Genomic DNA, 23,470 nt, shown 5'->3' on the forward strand with positions numbered 1-23,470 from the left:
TGAACACACAGCCTGCCCCCCCCCATACAGTAAGTTTTTTACTTACTGTAAAAAACTTGGATACTTAGAATAAAGGGGAAAATCTTCCTTTTTTGCATTTTACTCATTTTGAGGTAATCAGTTTTCTTTCCTGCTTCAAATGCTTCATTGGGAAAATAAGCAGGCCTTGTCCCCTTTCCCCTCCGTTTATGCTTTTCTAAGTATACTAAGCAAAAACTACTGACCAACAAATACACTTGCTTCGCTGGAAGCAAGAGCGTTTATGAACCAAGTGCTGATTGATCAGAACTGTTTGGATAATGAAGTAAAAGATGGAGAAATGTAAATACAGAAAAGTACAGCAAGCCGTGATGCCTAATATTTATTGCATTTATATCCCACCTTCTTCTGTAGGAGCTCACGGTTCTCCTCCTCTTCATTTAATCCCTACAATCCTGTTGTTAGACTGAGATGCAGTGACTGGTTCAAGGTCACCCACTGATCTTCATGGTCAAGTGAGGACTTGAACCTTCGTCTCTCAGGTCTTATTCTTATTCTCAAACCCCACCTAGTCAGTCTACACATTCCACCCACCAATTATTGACCTGGTGTTTCTAAACATAACATTCTAGCTTACCTTCCTTTTGGTAGTTTTCCACATTCTAACATGAGTGCCCAGATTTGATGTGTTCCTGCCATGGCAATCCACAGAACATCATCTTCATGAGTTGATGAAACTATAAAAAAGGATTAACACTGGATGAGCCCTTGTTGGAAGCTTTTCTCACATTTTGCATTAAAAAACAACCACCACCCAGCCCAACACTTTTCAAATATTCAGCCATTCAGTAAGATAACATAATCATGCGTTGGTGTTATTGAATGTACAGGGGGGGATGGAATAAATATAAGAATGGAAGGGCAAATGGTCAAAAAAGAAGTATAAATTTTGTTTGTAAGAGGCGCATGCTTTTCAGTCGCAAGTCGATATAAAGAAAACTGCCAAAACAAAAACGAGTACACAATGGTATTTAACATTGTGGAAGATGTGGAAAATATATAACGAAAGTTAATTTGTAAATCTGTGTGGCGTATGGTAAACACTCAGAATTCAGAAATCTTTGCAAACTCTTTGCCACACAATTATTATTATTTATTAAATTTATACCTCACCCTTCCTCCCAAAGGACACCAGGGCTGCAAACACACAAGCAACAAAACAATTCCAATATATAAAAACAATTCCAATACAGAAACCAACTGGAAATGAGCTCTCCTTAAACTCTTATTGAAGGAGGAAGGTCTTCAGCAGGCACTGAAAAGACAACCAGGATGGCGCCTAATATTCAGTGGGAAGGAATTTCAAAATAGATGTCATGACACTGTATTGGGCAGAATGGGCCTCCTGATAAGATGATATCTGCAGTGACTGATTGGGCATCTAAGATATGAGTCAATATTTCACTACAGAAACCTAAATGTTTATGTCACACAGGTTCAAAAGCACAAATATAGAAAGTTCTAGTCAGAAATTGCATCATCTGTCAAAGCTTGGTAAAATGTGTCATTCAATAGCAGAACTAAGAAGAAAACCACTCTTCTTAGAAGCACAATTTCCTTTTCCCTTGTGGGGTGAGTACAGGAAAAGGAAGGGAGAGAAAGTCATTATAATTTCCTCTGGAAACCTAGGTCAAAACCTCCACAGTCATTCTTGGCCAGTAAAAGCAATGTCATGAGCCAATAGGACGAGATACAGAAAGAGAAAGGTACTTTGTACTAAGTTCTGTTATGCATAACTTTAAAGTCTTTAAATGCAAAAAGTTCTTCTTTTCAGTATTATACCTCCAGCATCTATCTGCATTGGACAATGAAGTTCAGTATACCCAAAATATTAATCTTTGCTGGATCAATCTAACTAAAAAAATATCCAAATAGATTCTAAAGCCATTTCCCATTATTTAGGATGTATGATACATTCTAATCTTCTATTGCGCACCTCTATTAAGATCCTGAACTTCTATCTTACAAAGATCCAATAAGAACAGTTATGGGTTCAGGATCCTTCCTTTCCTGAACAACACAGGATTTCCCCCTGAAAGGTGATGAACACATTTATTTATAATAATGCTTCATTTGAAAGCAGAGTGCATTCTGGTGGACACTTTTAGGAACTAACATTTGGGCTTGATAACTGAAATACGTTATCAAGAGCAGCAATCCTATGCACCCTGGCTTGAAAATACAGTCCACTAAAAATCAGCACGGCTTTTTTTTTTCAAATAAAACATGCATAAAGATTGAGATGTCAGTGTATTTTATTTTTTTACAAATTTTATTGATGCAAACTTTCTCTTCAAAAGTACAGTAGACAAATTTTATGTAAAGTAAGCATGATTAAAATTCAATAAACATAAAAGAAAACAATTCAGTGGTTTTACTCTTTCATCACATATGGAATGCTAACTAAGATACGTTTTCCTCTTCTTCAGCTCTCAGCTAATCAGGCAAAACCAGGGGTGTGCCAACAGAGAAAGATCCATAGCACTGCCAGTTTCGATTCAAACTGGCAATGCAAAGGAACGTATTTCTTTTGTGGGCACAGCGCAAGCTGTGCTTGCTGACGAACAACCTTTGTATTGCCAGCTAGAATTCAAGCTGGAGATGCAAAAGAATATTTGTGCTTAAAGCAAGCCCTGCTTTGTGGGGTAGGTAAGAGACATGGTTGCTAAGGAAAAACTGGGAGCCTTAAAAGTGCACTCCCAGCTGTTCCTTGGCAAGCAAGGCTTGCTGTAAGTGCCTATCAGCAAGTCTGCTTGGGCAGAGAATGATTGTGCTTTGGAGTTTCTGATCAGGAACTTCGTAGCACAGCCGAACCTCACCCAAGTGGAGTTTCCTCTAAGCACTGATCAACTAACTGATCCTGACCGCAAGTCTCACTTGCTCCCAACCGATTCTTTCCAGCCACGCCACTTCCTGTACAACACCTGGCATCACAGATGATGTCAGGAATGGGGCAGGTAGACATCATTTGGGGAAAGCGGTCTTACAGACCAAACTGGAATCTGCGCTGGGCCTAATCTGATCTATGGGCCAGAGGTTTCCCATACTTGGGCTAAACTGAATACTCTAAATTTTTAATACAACTAGGCTACCTCAAATTATATTTTATCTTGAATGAGATTTATGGTAACGATATTATCTGCAGAAGATATTCACCTACTTGATTTCCCTGTACAGCAGGGATGGTCAATTTTCTATGAAAATGGATGCCACATTATTCCAAACAGCTGTCAGGTCTATAAAAAAGTTGGCAGTTGGAATCTGATAGGTATGCAGCACGTGCACTCAGTCATAACACTGTACTGGACACAAATATGTCATTAAAAACTGCTTGAGGGGCTGTATCTAAGCCACAGACTGCCAGCTGACAATCCCTGCTCTAGAGGAAAAACAAACAAAAGAGAGGAAGACAAACTTTCCAGTTTGCCAGTTTATAGGCATGATCTAACATCTGTTCCAATTACCAATCAAAATGTCACAGGATCTTAATAAATACAATTATGAGGCTCTATAAACTAAAGGTGCCTATTTTGCACAATGGGAGATATTTGCGATCTATACAGAGATTAAAAAAGCAAAGTTGTCCCCTTTTTTGTAAGCACTACACTCAATACAACACAAAGCTGCCCAGTATTTCATTATTTTATAGCACAACGTAGGATTGCAGTACGTGCTATTCTTCTACCAGTTGCTTTAAAATAAAATAAAAATACTGTCATGCAGTCAACATGGGCTGTCCTTGCAACTCCTGTAGGTTGTTATCGGTGAACAATATATTACCATACACGCAGGTTCCACTTTCTGAACACTTGCTATGCGAAAGTTCACTAATCCAAGCCTCATTATATGCATGGCTGATTCAGATATCTGAACAGCCAGAGTCTGAACACATTTTGTGATTATTTTGTGCTTTGCTCGTTGGTGGCAGCCATTTTTGGCCAGAAACCATGCAGGGAGGGAGTGGGGAGATTGGACAAATCAGGGAACAGAAGAGCTGGACAAATCAGTTATTCTTTTGTCTCTACAGTGGACCCTCTGGATATGAATTTAATTTGTTCTGGGGGTCCAAGTGCACACCAAAAGATCTGCATCCAGAGGCGCCGCTTCTGCGCACACACGCGGTGCGATAGAGCGCTTCTGTGAATGCAAAGTACTTCCGGGTTTGCCACTTTTGCAACCTGAAGTTTATGTTACTTGAGAGTAACGTAACCCGAGGGTATTTTGCTGGTTGGCAGCAGTCATTTCAGGAAGAAGCCATGGAGGGACAGGGGAGAGAGATTGGACAAATCAGAGTTTAGAAATGTTTCCATTGTTTACACCTTCCTACAGCTCTCCAAATACAAATCATGGGTATTTCCTTTCATTTATAAAAATTCTACCCCCTGTAATTTTGGGATTTTTTGCTGTATAGAAATTTATATCTATTGCAATATAGCACTGAGGTACAGAAAATTGTAACATACCCCTGGCCTAGGAAGCGTTAAGATAATTAAAATAATTGTTCAGATTTCTAGGCAGATTGTTAAATATGCATATCAAGATAAAAAATCATTGTATTTTAGATTTTATGAAAGCATTTTAAATACAAAGTAGTGTGTTTCCATAAAAAATGGCTCTGTAGTAATAAAAAAATTAGTCAGATCTTCCTCTAAGAAAATTACTTCTGCAAGAGATCCTAGAAAGAGTACATTTCCTACTATATTTCCTGAGAGATTTTGGAACAAAAAGGAGTCTTTTGTGACTCAAAACATGCATTCCATCACAAGAAGTGACGCAAACAACATTTTAAAAAATCAAATAGAAAACTGAAACTTGTATGGCTTTTGTCACTGAGCAAAGAAAGAAAAAGAAACTGTATTTAATATGTGCTATATTAAAGAAAGGAAGGAAGGAAAAACAATTACCATATATAGCTGTACCTCCTCAGATATTTTATAAAACACTCATTGTATTCCACAGTTCTGAACAGAGTTATATTGAGATTCTCACTGCTTTTATAATCACATGCAGGATATGGCAAGGACTAAGGCCTTACTATATCACAACAGCCATTAATAGTCCAAAAATCCGGGAAATAATTGGCTTTGCTCAATGTCTACAAAACAAGAACTAAAATACAGAAGTATTTTATATAGTCTCCCTTAGTTTAAACAATAAGCTTATTACAAAATAGTTTCATCTGGCCCATGAGCAAGGAATGTTATTTTTTAATCTAAAGTGGACATACTGCAGATTTTTTTTTAATACAACAGATGAGCCTTATTGAAAAATCCCAGAGGAAACCAAAATATTATACTTAAACATGTCTCTCACTATGCTAGTAGAATCCCCAGTTACACTTTACAATCCTTCTATGAATTTACCTAAAGCACTTTTACTTTGAAACAGCTACCCTAATAAAAATAATAAAGTAATTCCTTCACTTTTGTGCAGTTAAACTCCACATTCCAGCTAAGGAGTAGTTTCAAAGCAACAGCTTATCCTTATTAGGGAATATACATTCTCATTGCCAGCGCTGTTTGCAGTATCAAAGCATTTTATTTTTGCTTTGCGATTACAGCTCCACTGTAAAGATGAATCAACAATAAAATGCAGATAGTGATGGATTAATAGTCCTCATAACTGCATTCCTTTTACCTTTCCTGTAAAAAAAGAGTCATTTTGATTCTATCTACTAATTCCAATATAACCATTTCTCTATAAATGGATTGACTCAGGTAGGCAATATATAGGTCCAGCTTTCTCCACTATCAATAGTGTGCAGCAGCCCATCCTATTTACCATCCTAGTTACTTGGGGGTGGGGGGTCTCCCTAGTAGTCCCAACACAACAGGCCAGGGAAACAAAGGACTGACCTACCTAGTAAACCCATGCCAGGGGCTGTATCACTTTAAACATGATGGAATGCTGCACCATACAAAACATCCCTTGACACAAAAACTAAATCTGGGGAAATGGTTATGGCTTGCAGTCTCTCTGGCACATTTCATCTGTGTGGAGATCTTTATTTTTTGAACACATATAGATAACATTCCATTAAGTGAGCCCTAACGATAATCTGAAGTTGTAAATCTGACACAGGTTGCCACCTCAAAGAGAATCGGGCTTGTTTCTCATTCTCCCATCTCTCTTGGACAACAGATATGGATCACAAACAAGGGAAACTGCAAACTGATAGGGTCTAAATAATAATAATAATAGCTGTCACTAACATCTCACTTTTCCTCTAGGGAACTCAAGATGCCATGTGAGGTTGTATTAGCCTCACAACACAGAGGTAGGTAGTTTAGACTGAGAGACGGTAACTTTCCCAAGGCCGCTCCCTGACTTCATAGTTGAGCAGAAATTTGAAGCTGGATTTTTAAAATCCAAAGTTAGTAACAGTGACACCACACACTGACTCTCACACAGGGTTATTGGAAGAGTCAGGTATGTTTCTTTATATTCATTCTCTCCTAGAGAAAGGAACTGCCCTATAAGAGATTTCATTAAAATCTTTCAAGCATTCAGTTTGCATCCCAAGCTATTCCTCTGTACACAGTGGGTAAACATACTTTCAACAAGTAAAAACATGACCAGAAACAGCAGCTATTTCTACTTATTTGTTTTAAGACTCCAGATTGAATAGCTCTAATGTTAACAAAGTTTATCAACATCCTTCCACTGTTCTCTTTCCACCACATTACAGCTTAAAATTAGGGCCTGGTTACAGTGTGCCAAAGAGCCTTTGCTTCCCTGCATGAAATAAAATCTAGTGTATTCAACACTGCTGGGGGGGCAGTTGCTTATTTTTATCAATACTGTTGCTTGATTGCTCGAATTGTTCAGTTTTATTCGGTATAAAGTGCTTTAGGTGAGTTTATGTTAACAAAATGGTGATTAATATATTTGCATTACCTGATTTCTCATTTTGGAAACAAATTCTTTATCAATACAGCAACACTAATTCAATGAATAAGATCAGCATACATATTAAAGCAAGTTGGATTTAAACTCACCTCCAGGGAAAGTCTTGAAGGATTCTACTCAACTTGATTTTATAGAAATTTCACAGAAGTGTAATCAACCTGTTTTTACAGAAATGAGGCAGTACAGTGGTACCTCAGGTTAAGTACTTAATTCGTTCCGGAGGTCCATACTTAACCTGAAACTGTTCTTAACCTGAAGCACCACTTTAGCTAATGGGGCCTCCTGCTGCTGCCGCACCACCGGAGCACAATTTCTGTTCTCACCCTGAAGCAAAGTTCTTAACCCGAGGTACTATTTCTGGGTTAGTGGAGTCTGTAACCTGAAGCGTATGTAACCTGAGGTACCACTGTAATGCTCATTTACATACCGATATGGCACACAATTGCACCATAGCACAATACAGTAACGCTGCAATAAATTACTCTCCTTAAACCTGAAGTATGATGATGCATGGCACTGTCAAGTGATTTACTCATTGTTGACCTTGGCAATGTAGAAACAATTAAAGTCTGCTGAACTTTACATAGATTTGTTGTACAGTTAATTGTAGTGGCACACAGAAAAGTTTTATAACTATTGCAGGCATGGGTTCAATTGCCCTTTTACAAGTGAAATGAGCCTGAAGTATCACCATTAAAATGCTGCCTGGTTCAAAGGATCAGCCTCAATTTTCTCCCACGTCCCTGAAGTACTACTTAATGATGAGACAGGTAGGGAACTGAAACCAGGTTTGGCTATGTAGCAACTGTATGTTTCTAAATAAAATATTTTTTATTAATAATTGTCTTTTAAAATATTCACATTTCCGTCTGCAGGATACAAGTGCAGGGTGAAAATTATCTTACAGCAAAGTTCAGTTATTTACTTGCAAGCAGAGCGCATACAAATTATGATATTGCAATGAACCAGCCCTTTCTTAACTTTTCTGACAATATGAAGACAAACAAAACCAACACAAATATCTGTGATGAATTTAAATCATACTTCTACCTATGACAGGGATGGGGAGCCTTTTCCCACCTGAGGCTCACATTCTCTTGTGGGTAACCTTCTGCATAAGTGATAGGAGGTGCAAGACGCAAAAATAGGTTTTTGTGACTCTTAACCTTGTACACTAGGTTACAGTCCAGCTACACAAAAGATCAGTATTCCCCCTGCCACCACCACACATCTCCATTGAAGCAAGCAAGAGACGCTATCACAGTTCAAGGACATCACAGTTCTATATTACAGCTGGGTAAAGGAACTCAAGGAGGCAAAATGCAACTCTCAGATATGCACAACAGGAAGAAAAATCATAATGATAAAAAGTCTTTCCAAAATAGCAAACTGTATACAGTACAGTGGTGCCTCGCAAGACGAAATTAATCCGTTCCGCGATTCTCTTCGTCTAGCGGTTTTTTCGTCTTGTGAAGCAAGCCCATTGACGGATTAGCGGATTAGCGCTATTAGCGGTCTAGCGGCTTTTAGCGATCAGCTGAGAGGCGGCTTATCAGCGGAACAGCTGATAAGCGGCTTAGCGGCTTAGGAAGGGGGGGGGAGCGGAAAAAAACCCGCGGGAACTCGCAAGATTTTTTTCGTCTTGCGAAGCAACCCCATAGAGAAATTCATTTAGCGAAGCGCCTCCAAAACGGAAAACCCTTTCGTCTAGCGGGTTTTCCGTCTTGCGAGGCGTTCGTCTTGCAGGGCACCACTGTATAGGGAAAAGAGATCAAATGAAGTACAGGTTACCACCACCACAATTTAAGCAGAACTCAAACAAATCAAATCAAATCAAATATCTTTAATATGGTAAATGACCAGAAAACAATTTATAAAAAATATGACATTATAAGTAGTATTGAACTACAAATAACAGTGGAAATATAGCCAATTCACAGAATTGGTGCTTATATTTATGACCAGGTTTCGACTTTTAAGGTTTTAAAAATTCAATTCGAGTGTCACTACTGTTTATTATCGTTCCTTCGATGTTTACAATTTGAACTCCGTTGCTGACATCATTGCTCGTTTAAGCAGAACTCTTTCGTGCAGTTAAAGAGAGGTCAGGTATGCTTGACAATCCCTGGTCTAATACAGCTCTTTGCATAGAGTGTGCAACAGGCTCACTATCTCTCAATTTCAGCTCAATCTGTCACGTCTCTCCTGCCACATACACTTCTAATACATAAATTATCAATGCCACTTAACAAAGCCATTAACAACTTGGAACCAATTTGCCTATGAGATCACCTTACCCCACATGTGCCAATTCTACCCTTTCGATCGACATAATTTGTTCTACTACAGGTGCCACACCATACCCATTCCACATCTGCAAGAACTTGGTCATTTAGTATGACAGCACCTACATTTTTGAATTCCCTACCTATTGACATCAAGCAGGAGCTTTCACTGTACACTTTTTGGTGCATGTTAAAAACATGTTTTGTTCAGACAAGCCTTTCCAGATACTTAGGAAGTTGAGGTAATTTTAACATGTTTTAGTATTTTAACTTTTGTATGGTTTGAAGTACAGTTGTAATTTTTAAAATTGATTTTATTGTTTTATCTTCTTGTAAACCACTTTGAGGTGTTGTTTTTTTACACAATCATGCAGTGCATACATTTTATAAAATATTCACTTATATAGTTCATTAGGACTATATTCTCTGTTACCCTGCAAGTTTCAATATAGTTTACTTAAGATTATGTGTGCTGGCTGATGCTTTTATAAATAGATGTAACTGTGTACCAAAATGCATATATTTTGGAATCTATGTTATACATGCAGATCACAATGCCTGGGTCATAGCTGCCTTCTTTCTGAAAGGCACAGAGCTATCAAGAAAATTTCACACTTCAGTCAAAAGTGCATTTAGCACTGCTTGCTTTCAGTGGCACTGAATAAAAATAGAAAAGGATGGTACAGAAAGCTGAAATGTACATGACCATTAATAAAGTGCTAAGACTCCAAAACTATGTATATAAAATTCTGTTCAAGAACTCTAAAGCAGTAAAATATGCTACTTTAACAAAGCATGATAAAAAGGGGACATAATTGAAAGTTTGAACAAAATGTTCTATGTTCAAACCTCACACTAAACTTAGTTTAACATGATGTGAACAAGCCACAGCAAACCTCAAGCTCATGCACACACAACTTGCTTTCTTCCTCCTGTGCACCTGGGAGGAATTTGGACCTCTCTTTCCTCCTTGCTTGCTTTTATACTTGACTATCTGGGCTTTTGGCGTTAGTGTACAAAAAAGAAAAATCCCTTACCAAATAGACAGCTGGCATAGTTAACTGAATTTCACTTGTTATTTCCTTGGGTTAGTAGTCTCAAACAGATGGAGCAAAAGAGAAAATCTTGGGCATAGCCACTGTTATAAAGTAAAAACTCCTTATCTTTAGAAGTATTTCTTGTCTCACAAAATAGACTGTATGCATTCACTGCATGTGCAAGAGAGTGAGCGTGGTCCAGTACAGGGGAATACTTCCTGTTGTTATTAGACAGCAACAGCAGCTTTGCGAGAAATCAATATTGTGTGATTTCCACAATCAGGACCAGCAAGCCCTCCCATGGTATGTCTGAGGTATAGACAAAAGACTACGGTACTTGATCAAATGCTTCTATAAAGATACTGTGTTGAAAGTACGCTGCTCCACAAATGGACAACTTACAGGATCTGTACCGGCCACAAAGGGAGTCAAGCAAGGGTGTATTCTAGCACTGGCACTGTTCAACCTATTTATAAATGATATTGTCCAGTGTCTAACATCTCCAGTGTATCATGCCCCTAAATTGGCTACAAAACCCATCTCAATTCTATTATATGCAGATGATGCGGTTTTTCTATCCCATACAAAGGTAAAGGTAAAGGTACGCCTGCCCGTACGGGCCAGTCGTGTCCGACTCTGGGGTTGCGCGCCCATCTCACTTAAGAGGCCGGGGGCCAGCGCTGTCCAAAAACACTTCCGGGTCACGTGGCCAGCGTGACGAAGCTGCTCTGGCGAGCCTGCACCAGCGCAGCACACGGAAACGCCGTTTACCTTCCCGCTATAAAGCGGTACCTATTTATCTACTTGCACTTAAGGGTGCTTTCGAACTGCTGAAGTCTGCTTGTTTTTGACAGATTAATGTGAGATTAATGTGTTAAGAGTGTGCAGTTACAACTTTATTAAAATACCTGATGTTCCAAAGACTACATCCCATGGTGAACTAATAGGCTGTTCCTCCCCTTTGGCTCCTCCTTCCTTATCTGTGCCTTGTAATCCAACTCCTGCAACAGTGGTCACCATCTCTAACTGGAGGTCAATCTAGAATGAAATCAGAATAATTTTATTTGCTTTTTATGTTATTTATCAAGTCTGGAAAAAATATGCTACTCTCTATTGTCTTAATGTGCCTTTATCATATTTTATTGCATTATAAATATTATAAAAAGCCCAGAGACTTTTTTAAAATAGATTGATGTACAAGTCTAGTAAATCAAATCAATTGCCTTCCATGTTCTTCAGATCTGAAATACAGTATGATGGGTAGGTAGAGGAAGCTGAGTAACTGAATTTGTCTTTTATAGTTCTTCACATGGACCTATCTTTAATTCTTAAACGAATTCCCTTTGAAATATTACTGAAATGTTACTGGTCTTAAGAAAAAGGTAAAGGATAAAGTAATGTATTCCCATAAAAATAATAATGGTGTTTATTAGCAAGAGAAATATTACGATGTCACTGAAAAGAACTTCTCCAGATTATTCAACATTCACAGGCCTAATCCACACTGTAAAATTATAATTGATTGAAACATGTACAAACAGTACATGATAACCTGGACAGAAATCAAAAGGTACGGTAAATACTGAAATCCCAATTTTACATAATTTAAGTTGTAAGGGGCCTGAGTAGCAAGGCGGAAAGGTAACAGTTTATTATTATTATTATTATTATTATTATTATTATTAGAGATTTAGGCCACAAACTTTGACTTGGACATCTTATGTGCTCTTGCTCATAGCACACTCCAATTCAAAATGATGTGGGCCAAACTATAATGTGCAGATTCATTTGTGATGTATACATATGGTCTCATGTAAGGGGTCTGGCATTCAAGTGAGCTAAATGAGATAACCAGTTTCATCCCAGCCCTATGATTCCATTGCTCTGCTGAGTAACGATAGTCTCTTGCTTATATTCCTAGATATTTCCTAGAGGGAAGGGAGACAAAACACATGGTTTTGTAGAGCCAAAATGCAATTACTTAAAAATGGAACTGAGAAATCATGGCACACAGCATTATTGCATTCCATTCTCTTTAGGAAAGCACTAAACTGTTGTACCTAATAACTTGCCTTAAAAGCATATGTGAAAAGGAAAAGAAGTCTGTTCCAAGTACTTTGGAAACATGTTTATAAATATTAGACAAGATTCTACTTTCAGATACATTGCATAGTTACTTTCACATCCATTTTACAAATGTAACTCATAAGAGAATTTGGCCATTCTCCTATATTTTTTTTCTATCTAGGAAAGTTTACCTTCCTAATCAGATGGTTTTCTGTATCTGCTACATAAATAATATTGTTATTTATAGCCACTCCCTGTGGAGAACTGAATAATGCTTCTGAAAATGTCCCATCTTTTCTTCCACTGTTTGGTCCTGAAAAGAAAACAAAACAAAAAAGAAACCAGCAGAATTAGAATTTGCATCAAAAGATTAACCATATGTAAGCATAAAAGCTGATAGAGTTCAGGAGCAAACCTTTACCCAATTTTAGAAGTCAACCTAAAATTAGAGACTCCTGCATTGTTTAATTATTTATGCCATTTATCTTCTTCAAGGAAAATGTATATTATTGTAAAAGAATATTCATATTTAAAATGTACTTGTGCAAATGCTCTTGAAATATGATTTGTACATTTTCCAAATAATATTTTGTAGGAAATACAATAAAAACAAACCAGCTGCAATTACAAGGATTTTCTTTACAGCAAAACCTCAAGTTTCAACTTTTGCAAGGCATTACACAGCTATAAAAACAGAATTAAAAGCATTTACCGTACCTAGTCAGAAGCCCAGAGCAAGTAACAATTAATTTGTGGCAGACAACTTGCTACACTCTGCACGGAAAACAGTTTTTAATAACACTTTTACCAGTACAGTACTAGGAAGGGTACCAGCGGCACAGAATTCAAGATCTGCCATGACAGCATAAAAGCTAATATGAAAGGCTTTCCTACATTTAAGTTCTCCTCACCTCCAACAGTGTGCAGAATTTGACCATTTTTCCTGACAACCAAAATCCTGTGATGTCCAGTATCTGCTATTACCAATCTGTCCCCAGACTTGTCCACTGTAATTTTGCCGGGAAAGAGCAAAGGCGAAGGTGGCAAATAGTCTCTATAGAGCTGTGCTCTAATTTTATTAGCATTGATTTGTCCTTGTTCTCTATAATACTTTAGGGCTATGGATGTAAATAGAAATAATTTGTCCTTGTGTCCTTCACCAACCAGAGTGAACAGCATATTCCCACGAGGTCCAACAATGATCAAGGTTGGCCAGCAGGATACTTCTAGCTCATGCCAAAGAGTTGCATCAGCATCATTTACCACGGGATGAGTGATGTTGTATCTAAGGACAGCACTTTTGATGTTATCCAGAACCTTTTCATTTGGAAATTTTGCTGAATGGACACCAACTACAAGGAGACCATCTGAAAGCACAGATAAAACACACACATATATTAAAGTACAGATAAGGCTGGATCAAAGGCAAGTTCCCTAAATGGTTATATGGAACTCTAGACTAGAGCATTTTGTAGCTATTCGGCATATGGGGGAGGGGGACAGTTCAGAAGCTCAGGTTTTAATCCTCACAGTAGGACTGAGTTCCACTGAACATTATGGAATTTAGTTTAGAGTAGATATGCACAACATTTCACTGTTAGTATTAGGAGAAAGAATTTGCTTTGTACATCTATGACCACAAGGAAGAACATATCAAAGATCCCAACTGAATGAGAAAAAGGGCCATTAAATAAATGAAACCATCAGCTATGGGAGAAGGGGTAAAGAAGGGAATCAAGAATAGGTTTTCAGTTCAGAAGCTCAGGTTTTAATCCTCACAGTAGGACTGAGTTCCACTGAACATTATGGAATTTAGTTTAGAGTAGATATGCACAACATTTCACTGTTAGTATTAGGAGAAAGAATTTGCTTTGTACATCTATGACCACAAGGAAGAACATATCAAAGATCCCAACTGAATGAGAAAAAGGGCCATTAAATAAATGAAACCATCAGCTATGGGAGAAGGGGTAAAGAAGGGAATCAAGAATAGGTTTTCAGGAATTGAGGAATCATAAAAGCATTTATCTGCAATGATAGAGGGCCTATTATAATGTTTAGTGCTACTGCAATCCAGCCTGATGGTCAGCAATTTGTCAGCAGTTCACACCAATCTTAGAAAACACTCAGCCTTCAATGACCAGAGCAAGCATCAAAACAACATTGTAAAGTTTTTCCTAGTTCGATTGCAGGTATGTTACTAACCTCCTCACAATGCCAACATTCCTGGAATTGAGTTTTCCAGAGACTCAAGCTTGTAGTTCTAAATTCAGTTATCATTATCTGGTTTCATTACTTTTTAAATATATTTATAAATGTAAATATATCACTGAAACCTTGCCAAGCAAACCTAGCATAGAAACAAGCCCAAATTAACATTCTGCATTAAATGTTTCACATATGAATAAATGTTGCATATAATTAACCAGTAATCCGTGAAGCTACTCATCTCTCTAGGAACAGGAACTAATGTGCTACTCCACACCAACCTCAATCTACATTTCAGTGAAGTAGGTTTTTTTAGCTATGGTTTTATGTTTTGCTAAAATATAGATGCTGATTTCAAAAACAAAAGCTGTTAGCTGCTTTGGAGACCATACAAGGAAAGGCAGGGTATAAATATTTTAAATAAATAATGTTGATAAAAACCTATGTTCTCAAGCATTTAAGATAAAATATGAAAAAAGCAATAAACTACACCAGAAAAGTTTCATGTAACCAAACTACTCTTTCTACTTTTATAATGTTTTTATATCTATTGACACTTATCAAAAGATATACAAAAGTTCATATCCAATACAAAGTAAATTTTTATAACTACCAAAGCAAAGAGAAAGAAAAAAGATGAAAAAAAATTCTGATTCTCTGTCAGTCAGCTAAATATAGTAACTTGTTCAAAGTACAGTGGTACCTTGGGTTACATACGCTTCAGGTTACAGACTCCGCTAACCCAGAAATATTACCTTGGGTTAAGAACTTTGCTTCAGCATGAGAACAAAAATTTTGCTCTGGCAGCGCAGCGGTAGCAGGAGGCCGCATTAGCTAAAGTGGTGCTTCAGGTTAAGAACGGTTTCAGGTTAAGAACGGATCTCTGGAACGAATTAAGTACTTAACCCGAGGTACCGCTGTATTCACTCAGTAAAATCTAACTATTCTATTTTCTATAACCCAATACACATCTTCCAAGGACCATTTGTGTGTCAGCTGTACACCAGTATCTAACGCTCGTTATTTTATCATGTCTCAATGCCCCATGAACTGCTTTCATAAGGAACTTAACCGACAGTGTGGAATTATGATACGCTGATACTTTTGTGAAATTTCCCATTTTTAAAATACATGCCAATATAAACTCATTACAGGGTGAATAAAAACCAGTAACAAAATATTCCATCTGTCTCCTGCAGAACCAAGCAGACTGCAGGAGTAAGGAAGCCTCCTAATCATTAGGCTGCTGGAGAAGGAATGAAGCTCTTAATACCTCCTCTGCTAAACTAGTAACTTGTGGGTTTATTTTCAAGGCTGTGCTTTGCACAGTAATTAATTTCAGAATGCTAGGACTCAGAGTGTAAGGGAATGCCTAATCCCAGGAATGGGACTTGGTTGTTGTTAATCAGTGTTGAGGGAAAGGCTTTTAGCACATTTTTATAGAAATCACATGTCTACTGGGCTGAGCCCTGACATTAAACACAGGTTCTAATTCATTACATGTAGAAATTTGGGCTGCAATACTAATCCCACTTATCTGGGAGTATGCCCCAATGAAAGTAGTAGGACTTATATGTGAATAGACATGGTTAGGATTGAATTGTTATTAAAAATGAATACTGTCCAATCAACTGTGGCATCATCAGTCTTAAATTACTCTAACAGCTTAAACACGATAGTAACCTTGAACTCATTTCATAAGTATTGAAAAATGGTATGAAAAAATTGGCACTGTTAAACGTTAATGAGCAAATATACCACTAGGTAAAGAGACCCCTGACCATTAGGTCCAGTCGCGGATGACTCTGGGGTTGCGGCGCTCATCTCTCTTTACTGGCCGAGGGAGCCGGCGTACAGCTCGGATCCGGGTCATGTGGCCAGCATGACTAAGCTGCTTCTGGCAAAACCAGAGCAGCGCATGGAAACGCCGTTTACCTTCCCGCCAGAGCGGTACCTATTTATCTACTTGCACTTTGTGCTTTCGAACTGCTAGGTTGACAGGAGCAGGGACCGAACAACGGGAGCTCACCCCGCCGCAGGGATTTGAACCACCAACCTTCTGATCGGCAAGCCCTAGGCTCTGTGGTTTAACCCACAGCGCCACCTGTGTCCCTAATATACCACTAGTAATGTCTTATCAGTGAATAGTGGTGCAAATTTAAGAAGGAGAAAAAAACCCTTCCACCCAGCCCTCCATCTGCAAGCAAATGATATCAATGTTTCAAAGATTTAACCAATCTGCCCTTCCCTTCCCAAAAGAAAAATAATTATTTCAACATTCTAATTACAGCTAATTTATTTAAAAAAAGTTATATCACCCTTCCAGCTCCTTAAAACAGAAAACCTCACAAGAATTTCCCCTACCCTTCTGTTATGTAGTGTTGACAGAACATTACCATAAATAAGATTCTAGCAGTCTGCTCTGTTAACAGACAGAACCCTGTGGAAGGTGATAGCTATCTAATTTCAAGGCCTCTTCCCACACACAAGATAAACAATTCCAACTCTTCAAACTGCACTGCATTTAATTACATACCAAGTGGAACAGAGAACTTTCATTTCTTATTGATATTGAATTCAACTGCACCCCTTTTGCTTTCAATAGGGTCTGAAATAGGATAGCAAAACATTTCCATCTTGGATGTAGTCCAGTACTCTTTCATCCAAGCTTGGAATCAATGTTTAAATTCTGAGCTAGGGATTTAGTAAGAATAAGTGCACGATGTAATCCTTACAAAAGCTGGCAGCTTGTTGTCAGGCTCTGAAGACATGCTCATGACTTCAGGACAAGTTCTGCAATGGAGAGTCTAAATACCATTGCTCTGTCTCTGGAATAAAAAATGGAACCGAAAATGAGATACAGATTTAGTGTGCAGACTAGAGTTCCCAGATCTCTACTATTCCTTCCTGTTCTACTACCTAGACCTGGTGATATGGCAGATGAATACAACTTGGTCTGCACGCACAAGCAAGATGTATCTTAATAATTATTTTGTCTGCTGCTTATAAAGTATACAAAAGCTATAGTCCTACGCACACTGAAGTCCTTAGTGCTGAGTATGCATGCATAGGATCAGGTTTTTTAAAAAAAGGAATAGACAACATGTCCACGAAGGCTTTAACAGAAAAGGAAAGGATACCAAACTACAAAATCTCTACAGATCAGATATAGAACTGTAGCAGTATGTAGTGCCACTTCAAACATTAACAGAAAGGCTGCTGTTTGAGCACAACCTTCACTCTGTATCATGGAGAAAATATTCATACAAGAAAACATGCAGTAAACATTGTGCAAAGAGCTTGTTCAATGGTAGTTTCTGAGTAGTGTGTTTGCCAAATGCTTTCACAGACCTTCTCGTGACACAATACAGTAGTCAAAGCAGAAATGCACACCAGCAGCTTGATCCTAGCACTTCAAACTTGCGTTTCATTTATTTAATTCCAGATCAAATATCAGTCTCAGTAATTTAGGGAAAAAGTCATTCTGATTTGAGAACACTTATATCAACATATATGCTCTAGTTGAGATTCCTGCATTGTGGAGGGTTGGTCTAGATGACTATTGGGGTCCTTTCCAAATATATCAAATGTAAAATTCTACTTTGTGAGGATGCAGTTGGATTCAATCTGCACTGAAAAGATTACACAATAGCAGTAAACTGGCCTTCTACCAAAGTATTTCTGTCAAGAAGCACTTCCTCATACAGCAATCCAACAGGCCATTTCTAAACTGTTGATGTGAAATGAATGTGCATTAGGGCTTAAAATAACCTTGTGAATGCCACACTGGATGCAGAAATAGCACTAGCAATGATAAGAGCAAGAACATATCTGATAAACATGCTAACTGGCAACAATTCATGTTCTAAAATACACCTACAAAATTCCAGATGTACACGTTAATTTAAAAAATGTGATGACCTTGACAATGTCATATAACAACTCATTGGGTTTACGATCTCCTATCACATAAATATAATAATGGACTTTTGTTTTAAAACAGCTACTTACAAGAGAATATCTGTAGCACAATAATATAAAATATGTACATCAGAATAGCAAGAGCTTATGCTAGAATTCTAAAATTAAGATATGTATTCCAGCAAAAAAAATTGATAAATTTTAATTTTGCAAACTAGAAATTTGTACTTATAGTTTGCTTAAGTAAGACACTAAGGTTCATGCAACATGCCTATTATATACTACACAGTAACAATTTCACACTTAAATATATTGGGTTGCATTTAACATAGCACTCAGGGGATAATTCTGTCAGTGTGAGAATGTTTTCTTCTCCAAATCAACAATAGAATTTGTTGACTAGAAATGTAGCAAGCTACTGGGTCTTTATGTCCAAAATGGAGAGCTCTGGTTTAACAACTAGGATGAAACCATGAAGGAAGATTCTAGCCCATTTTCCTGGTTTGTTAAGCAATATATATCAAGCTAGCATACCTCAGTTTGCACATAACAGGAAACTTTCACTTAATACAATCCAGGATATTCATGCTGAAGTCAGGACACAATGGGAGAGGGGCAAAGGAGGAGAGCTTGGCCACAACACTTATTCCTGGCTGCACCAACTATGTTTTATGAAGAAAGGCATGATGACACTAACTAGGTCATTCTCAGTAAAGTGCAGTTGGGATTCCAGTAAACTGTACCCAAGAACGTACATTAATGTGTGTACCTAGAATCCTTCCTATGGAACATTGTCTAAGAGGCTCTATATGTCAACCATGAGAACCTGAATGCAAAATTGCAAATTGTAGACGGAATCAAGATTTCTAATCTATCAGTCACAATCTCAGCCAGTTGGCTGCAAATCAAGCAGTGCTGTTACAAACCCTTTGACAACCAGATCAGGGTTACAGAACAGGTGGCACCCCAGATGCTGTTAAGATTCCAACACCATCATTCCCAGCCCAGCAGGGTCCATCAAGCAAGTTCAAAGGTTCTACTTCCCTGCAGTGGATTATGCTTCCCCACCTATGTGCAGTGCCAGAATATGCTTACTTATTAGGGTAAAACCAGCCAAAGCATAGGTTGATGATCACTAAATGGAAGATCATAAAGTAAAAAGGAACAATGTACAACAATGTACAGTGGTACCTCGGGATGCGAACAGGATCCGTTCTGGAGTCCCGTTCGCATCTTGAAGTAAACGTAACACGCAACTGTGTGTCTGCACGGGTCGCGTTTCGCCATTTCCGGGCACGCGCGTGACGTCATTTTGACCGTCTGTGCATGCACGAGTGGCAAAACCCAGAAGTAACGCGCTCTGTTACTTCCGGGTCATCGCGGAGCACAACCCAAAAATACTTATCCTGAAGCGTATTTATCCCGAGGTATGACTGTAGTCTCTTTAAATTATTTACAGTGCAGTCTTATGTATGTGAGTGCCAATGATTTCAGTAGGGTTTAGGTTGCAATCCAACCCCACCATAGCTGTCAACGTTTCCTTTTTTTTAAGGGAAATTCCCTTATTCCAAATAGGATTCCTTGCAAGAAAAGGGAAAAGTTGACAGCTATGAACCCCACCCCCCACTCCCTGACAGTGGGGCTTTGCAGAGGAGCAGAGAAACCATGGCATCTGCAGTCTGGTCATTCACAACAGCTACTGCAGAAGGAAGCCAGTATAATTGGGCTTGATTCCTTAGCCAGCTCTGGTTTGGACCCAATGCTGATGCAAGTGAGACTGTTTTGAGATCCAGTGGATCTGAGATTGGCTCACCCTGCCTCTGGAATGCCCCATTTAAATGTTTTATGCTGGTCCTCACCAGCGGGCCAACTGCCTGCCCATTTGGTAGGTGGTAGGAGGAGATTGGCACCTACAGAGTGACATAAGTTTGTTTGTTTTTAATTGCTCTGCTATTCCCTAATAAGCACGCATACGACTGCATCCAAAATTCAAACAGGAAGGAAAAGAGCCAAAGGTTCTGGACTCCAGGGTATTTGTGATCAGATCAGCTTTTTCATTACAAAATTTTAAAAATGTTTCTTCTATAATGACAAATATACAGCAGGGCATTACTTGGAACAGGATAGCAGAATACATGGAAATACATTCATTAAAAGAAAGTGTTTAAATTAATTTTTGACAATGCCTATGAGAGCTACTGAATTTATTCAGATCAAATGCTATAAAAGATTTACAGGGTCATCCAGCAAATAAATAAGACTTGATACCTTTCACAGAGTACTTCTGCTCTAACTCATGGAGATCAGGCAGTATGTGAATACAATTGATGCAACAGTAAGTGAAGAAATCTAACACCACCACTTTGCCACAAAGGTCTTTGTACAGAGACAGTGATTCTTCTGTATTCAGCCATTGTAAATCTGAAATCAGAGGGCAAATAACTCCATTACTTTCAAGAAGCAAAAGTGCAAGAAACTATGCAAATTCAAAAATAGCAGATAAGTACTGCTACATTCAAATTAAAGAAAAAAACTTTTCATACATACATCTACTTAATATTTCTAAATCTGTACTTTTTCAGGACTCCCAAGATAACCAACCTAACATAAAACTGGAAAACTACCCTATTTCATATTCAGGCATGCTAACTTTCAAAAACAAACAGCCACACGTTCAAAAGTATTTTTCATTTTGTTAAAGAATCTTTTTGACAACAAAATATTATTCAATTTTGATGTTGACATATATGATATATAACCATACACTAACTTGAAGTGGAGCTAATTCTTAAGCATCCACTTTCATAACTGGCAATTTTAACTCATAAGGAAAAGTAGTTGGCAGTTACTATTCTTTGCAAGGTGAAATAATAGTGGCCGGTTGGATTTTTTTTACCCATCTTTCTTGTGGAATACTTCTCTATATATATACAATTAAGCACAGTTAGTTGGCATTATTACCTTCTGTTGAAATAACAGGTAATCTGAAGTAGTTTGAACCAACAAATTAGTGGGATGTAATACCAGTGTGAAAGTCTGAAACAATGAAAACTACTTGCATCTGCTACTTATCCAACCACCACATTGTAGTGCCCGCCTAGCCCCACTTCAGTGAGTTCCACTGGTGGTAGCTTTCACCTGTCATGTGGGTGGATGCACTGGGGTGATCCTCACTGGTGGTGCTAAGCCACCAGGAGAGGCAGGCAGGACTGTGTACAGGGACACTTCAACCAAACCAGTGACTGAGTTTGGGCTTTCAAATTTCAGTGGTCCTTTGCGACACCAAAATCTCTCCCCCCCCCCCCCATCATTGTTGCAGCGTACCCTCTTGGCTCAGTCTCCAGTGTGGGTGAATTGGCTTCACTCCCCTAAATCCACCTTTGTCCAAACCCCCTCCTACACAGATGTGAAGGTTGGGATTGCACTGCCTCTTCTGAATAGACACATATAGAATTTCAACTGTGCATGGGGCAGAACTCTGCATGCAGCAAGGTAGTCATTGCTTTTTTATAGAATCATAGAATTGGAAGGGACCCTGAGGATCATGTAGTCCAACCCCCTGCAATGCAGCTGTCCCATACAGGCCTTATCAGCACCATGCTCTAACCAACTGAGCTATCTGGTCTCAGGCATTGGGCAGCCAAATATCCAATGATTCGGAGTAAGTACAAGTTAACAAATAACTTTGGAGTAAACATGAATGAAGTTGCTGCCTTGTTTCCCAAGATAGTGAACAAACACAACAACATAATTACTACACCTGGATCTAAGCATCAGCTACTGATAGAGATTAGAGTTCCCACTTGTACCTTATGTAGTCACTGAAAGGGTGGAGGAAATGGGAGTTGTCAATACTGATACTATTACAGTGGTACCTCGGGTTACATACGCTTCAGGTTACAGACTCCGCTAACCCAGAAATATTACCTTGGGTTAAGGACTTTGCTTCAGGATGAGAACAAAAATTGTGCTCCAGCAGCGCAGCGGTAGCAGGAGGCCCCATTAGCTAAAGTGGTGCTTCAGGTTAGAACAGTTTCAGGTTAAGAACAGACCTCCGGAACGAATTAAATACTTAACCCGAGGTACCACTGTATTTTTAATCTGGAATGTGTTGCTTAACATTGCTTGCGACCAAAGAAAGAGTTTAAAGTGAATGTGTCGGGGGCCAGGACCATCGTTTAATTCTGGATTATTTTTTAAAGATGTAAGAGAGACCCAGAATAATTTTGCAGTTGCAACTGTTTTCCACTTCTGCATGCAACTCTCTTTTCTATGTAGCTATTACCAATGCAGGTGCCTGTGTCCCCTTTCATTTCTGAAGAGAGGAGAAAAACTGGTGTATATACAGGGGGTTGGCGGCGGGGAGAAGAATGCAAAAGAGTTCTCTTAAGTTTCAAGATTGCAAAAACCCATTGCATTAAAAAACAAAATCCATTGCAAGCGTCGTTTGCAACATGTAGTTTCCAGCACCCAGAAAGAAAGAGACGATGAGCGGAAAGGAACGACAGGAGGAACACCAATTCGCGCTGCGAGAGCTTGAGGATGCGTGGAAAGGCGGCGTCTCAGCGCTGGGCTTTGGGCGGAGGTCCTTCTCGTCCAATCCTGAAAGCTCACCTGCTCCGAACTCGGGGACTTTCAAATCCCGCTCCCAGGTGTCCACCTTCCGCAGGTACTGATATACCAGGTTCTCCTTCTCCTGAGCCGTCGTCGCTTCCTCCAGCGCGCAGTCCAGCTGGCTCTGCGCGGGCAGAAGGCCGGCCAAGCCCCCGCCGGCCGCCATCTTGCCTCTCTAACTCCCTCCCGGAGAGAAAGAACTCTGAGAGGAGGACGCTGCCTGTTTACTGCTCTTCGCTTTCGCTTTCAGCACTTTCGAGAGACTGCTGTCTGGTCAGTGGAGCAAATCGCCCTCACATGTCCGACCGTGGCGGGAGAAATAGGGACGTGGTAACAAAAAAATAAATCGGTTTTTCGGACTAAGTGGTTTTTGTTTTCCCCTTTTGTATT

The 23,470-nt window shown here is 38.9% G+C and overlaps 1 protein-coding gene across 2 annotated transcripts in view; it reads right to left on the reverse strand.

Annotated features, from left to right (window-relative positions):
* The window catches only part of NHLRC2 (NHL repeat containing 2), a 33,728-nt gene extending 10,446 nt beyond the window's left edge, over positions 1-23,282 (reverse strand). Inside the window, exons 1-6 of one of the 2 annotated variants that reach the window (XM_081863034.1) lie at positions 23,081-23,282; positions 20,735-20,887; positions 13,249-13,704; positions 12,529-12,650; positions 11,179-11,308; positions 617-716 (exon numbers count right to left, since the gene is read on the reverse strand). In XM_081863034.1, coding sequence (XP_081719160.1) covers positions 617-716; positions 11,179-11,308; positions 12,529-12,650; positions 13,249-13,704; positions 20,735-20,887; positions 23,081-23,246 — 1,127 coding nt within the window. In that variant the 5' untranslated portion in view covers positions 23,247-23,282. Of the gene's footprint in view, positions 1-616; positions 717-11,178; positions 11,309-12,528; positions 12,651-13,248; positions 13,705-20,734; positions 20,888-22,751; positions 23,053-23,080 lie in introns of those variants that run through there. The other variant, XM_081863035.1, reaches the window with a different exon arrangement.
* Between the last annotated feature and the right edge of the window lie 188 nt (positions 23,283-23,470).

Source organism: Podarcis erhardii (genome assembly GCF_964252035.2).
Source record: "Podarcis erhardii genome assembly, chromosome: 5".
In the NCBI taxonomy this organism is placed as follows: Eukaryota; Metazoa; Chordata; class Lepidosauria; order Squamata; family Lacertidae; genus Podarcis; species Podarcis erhardii.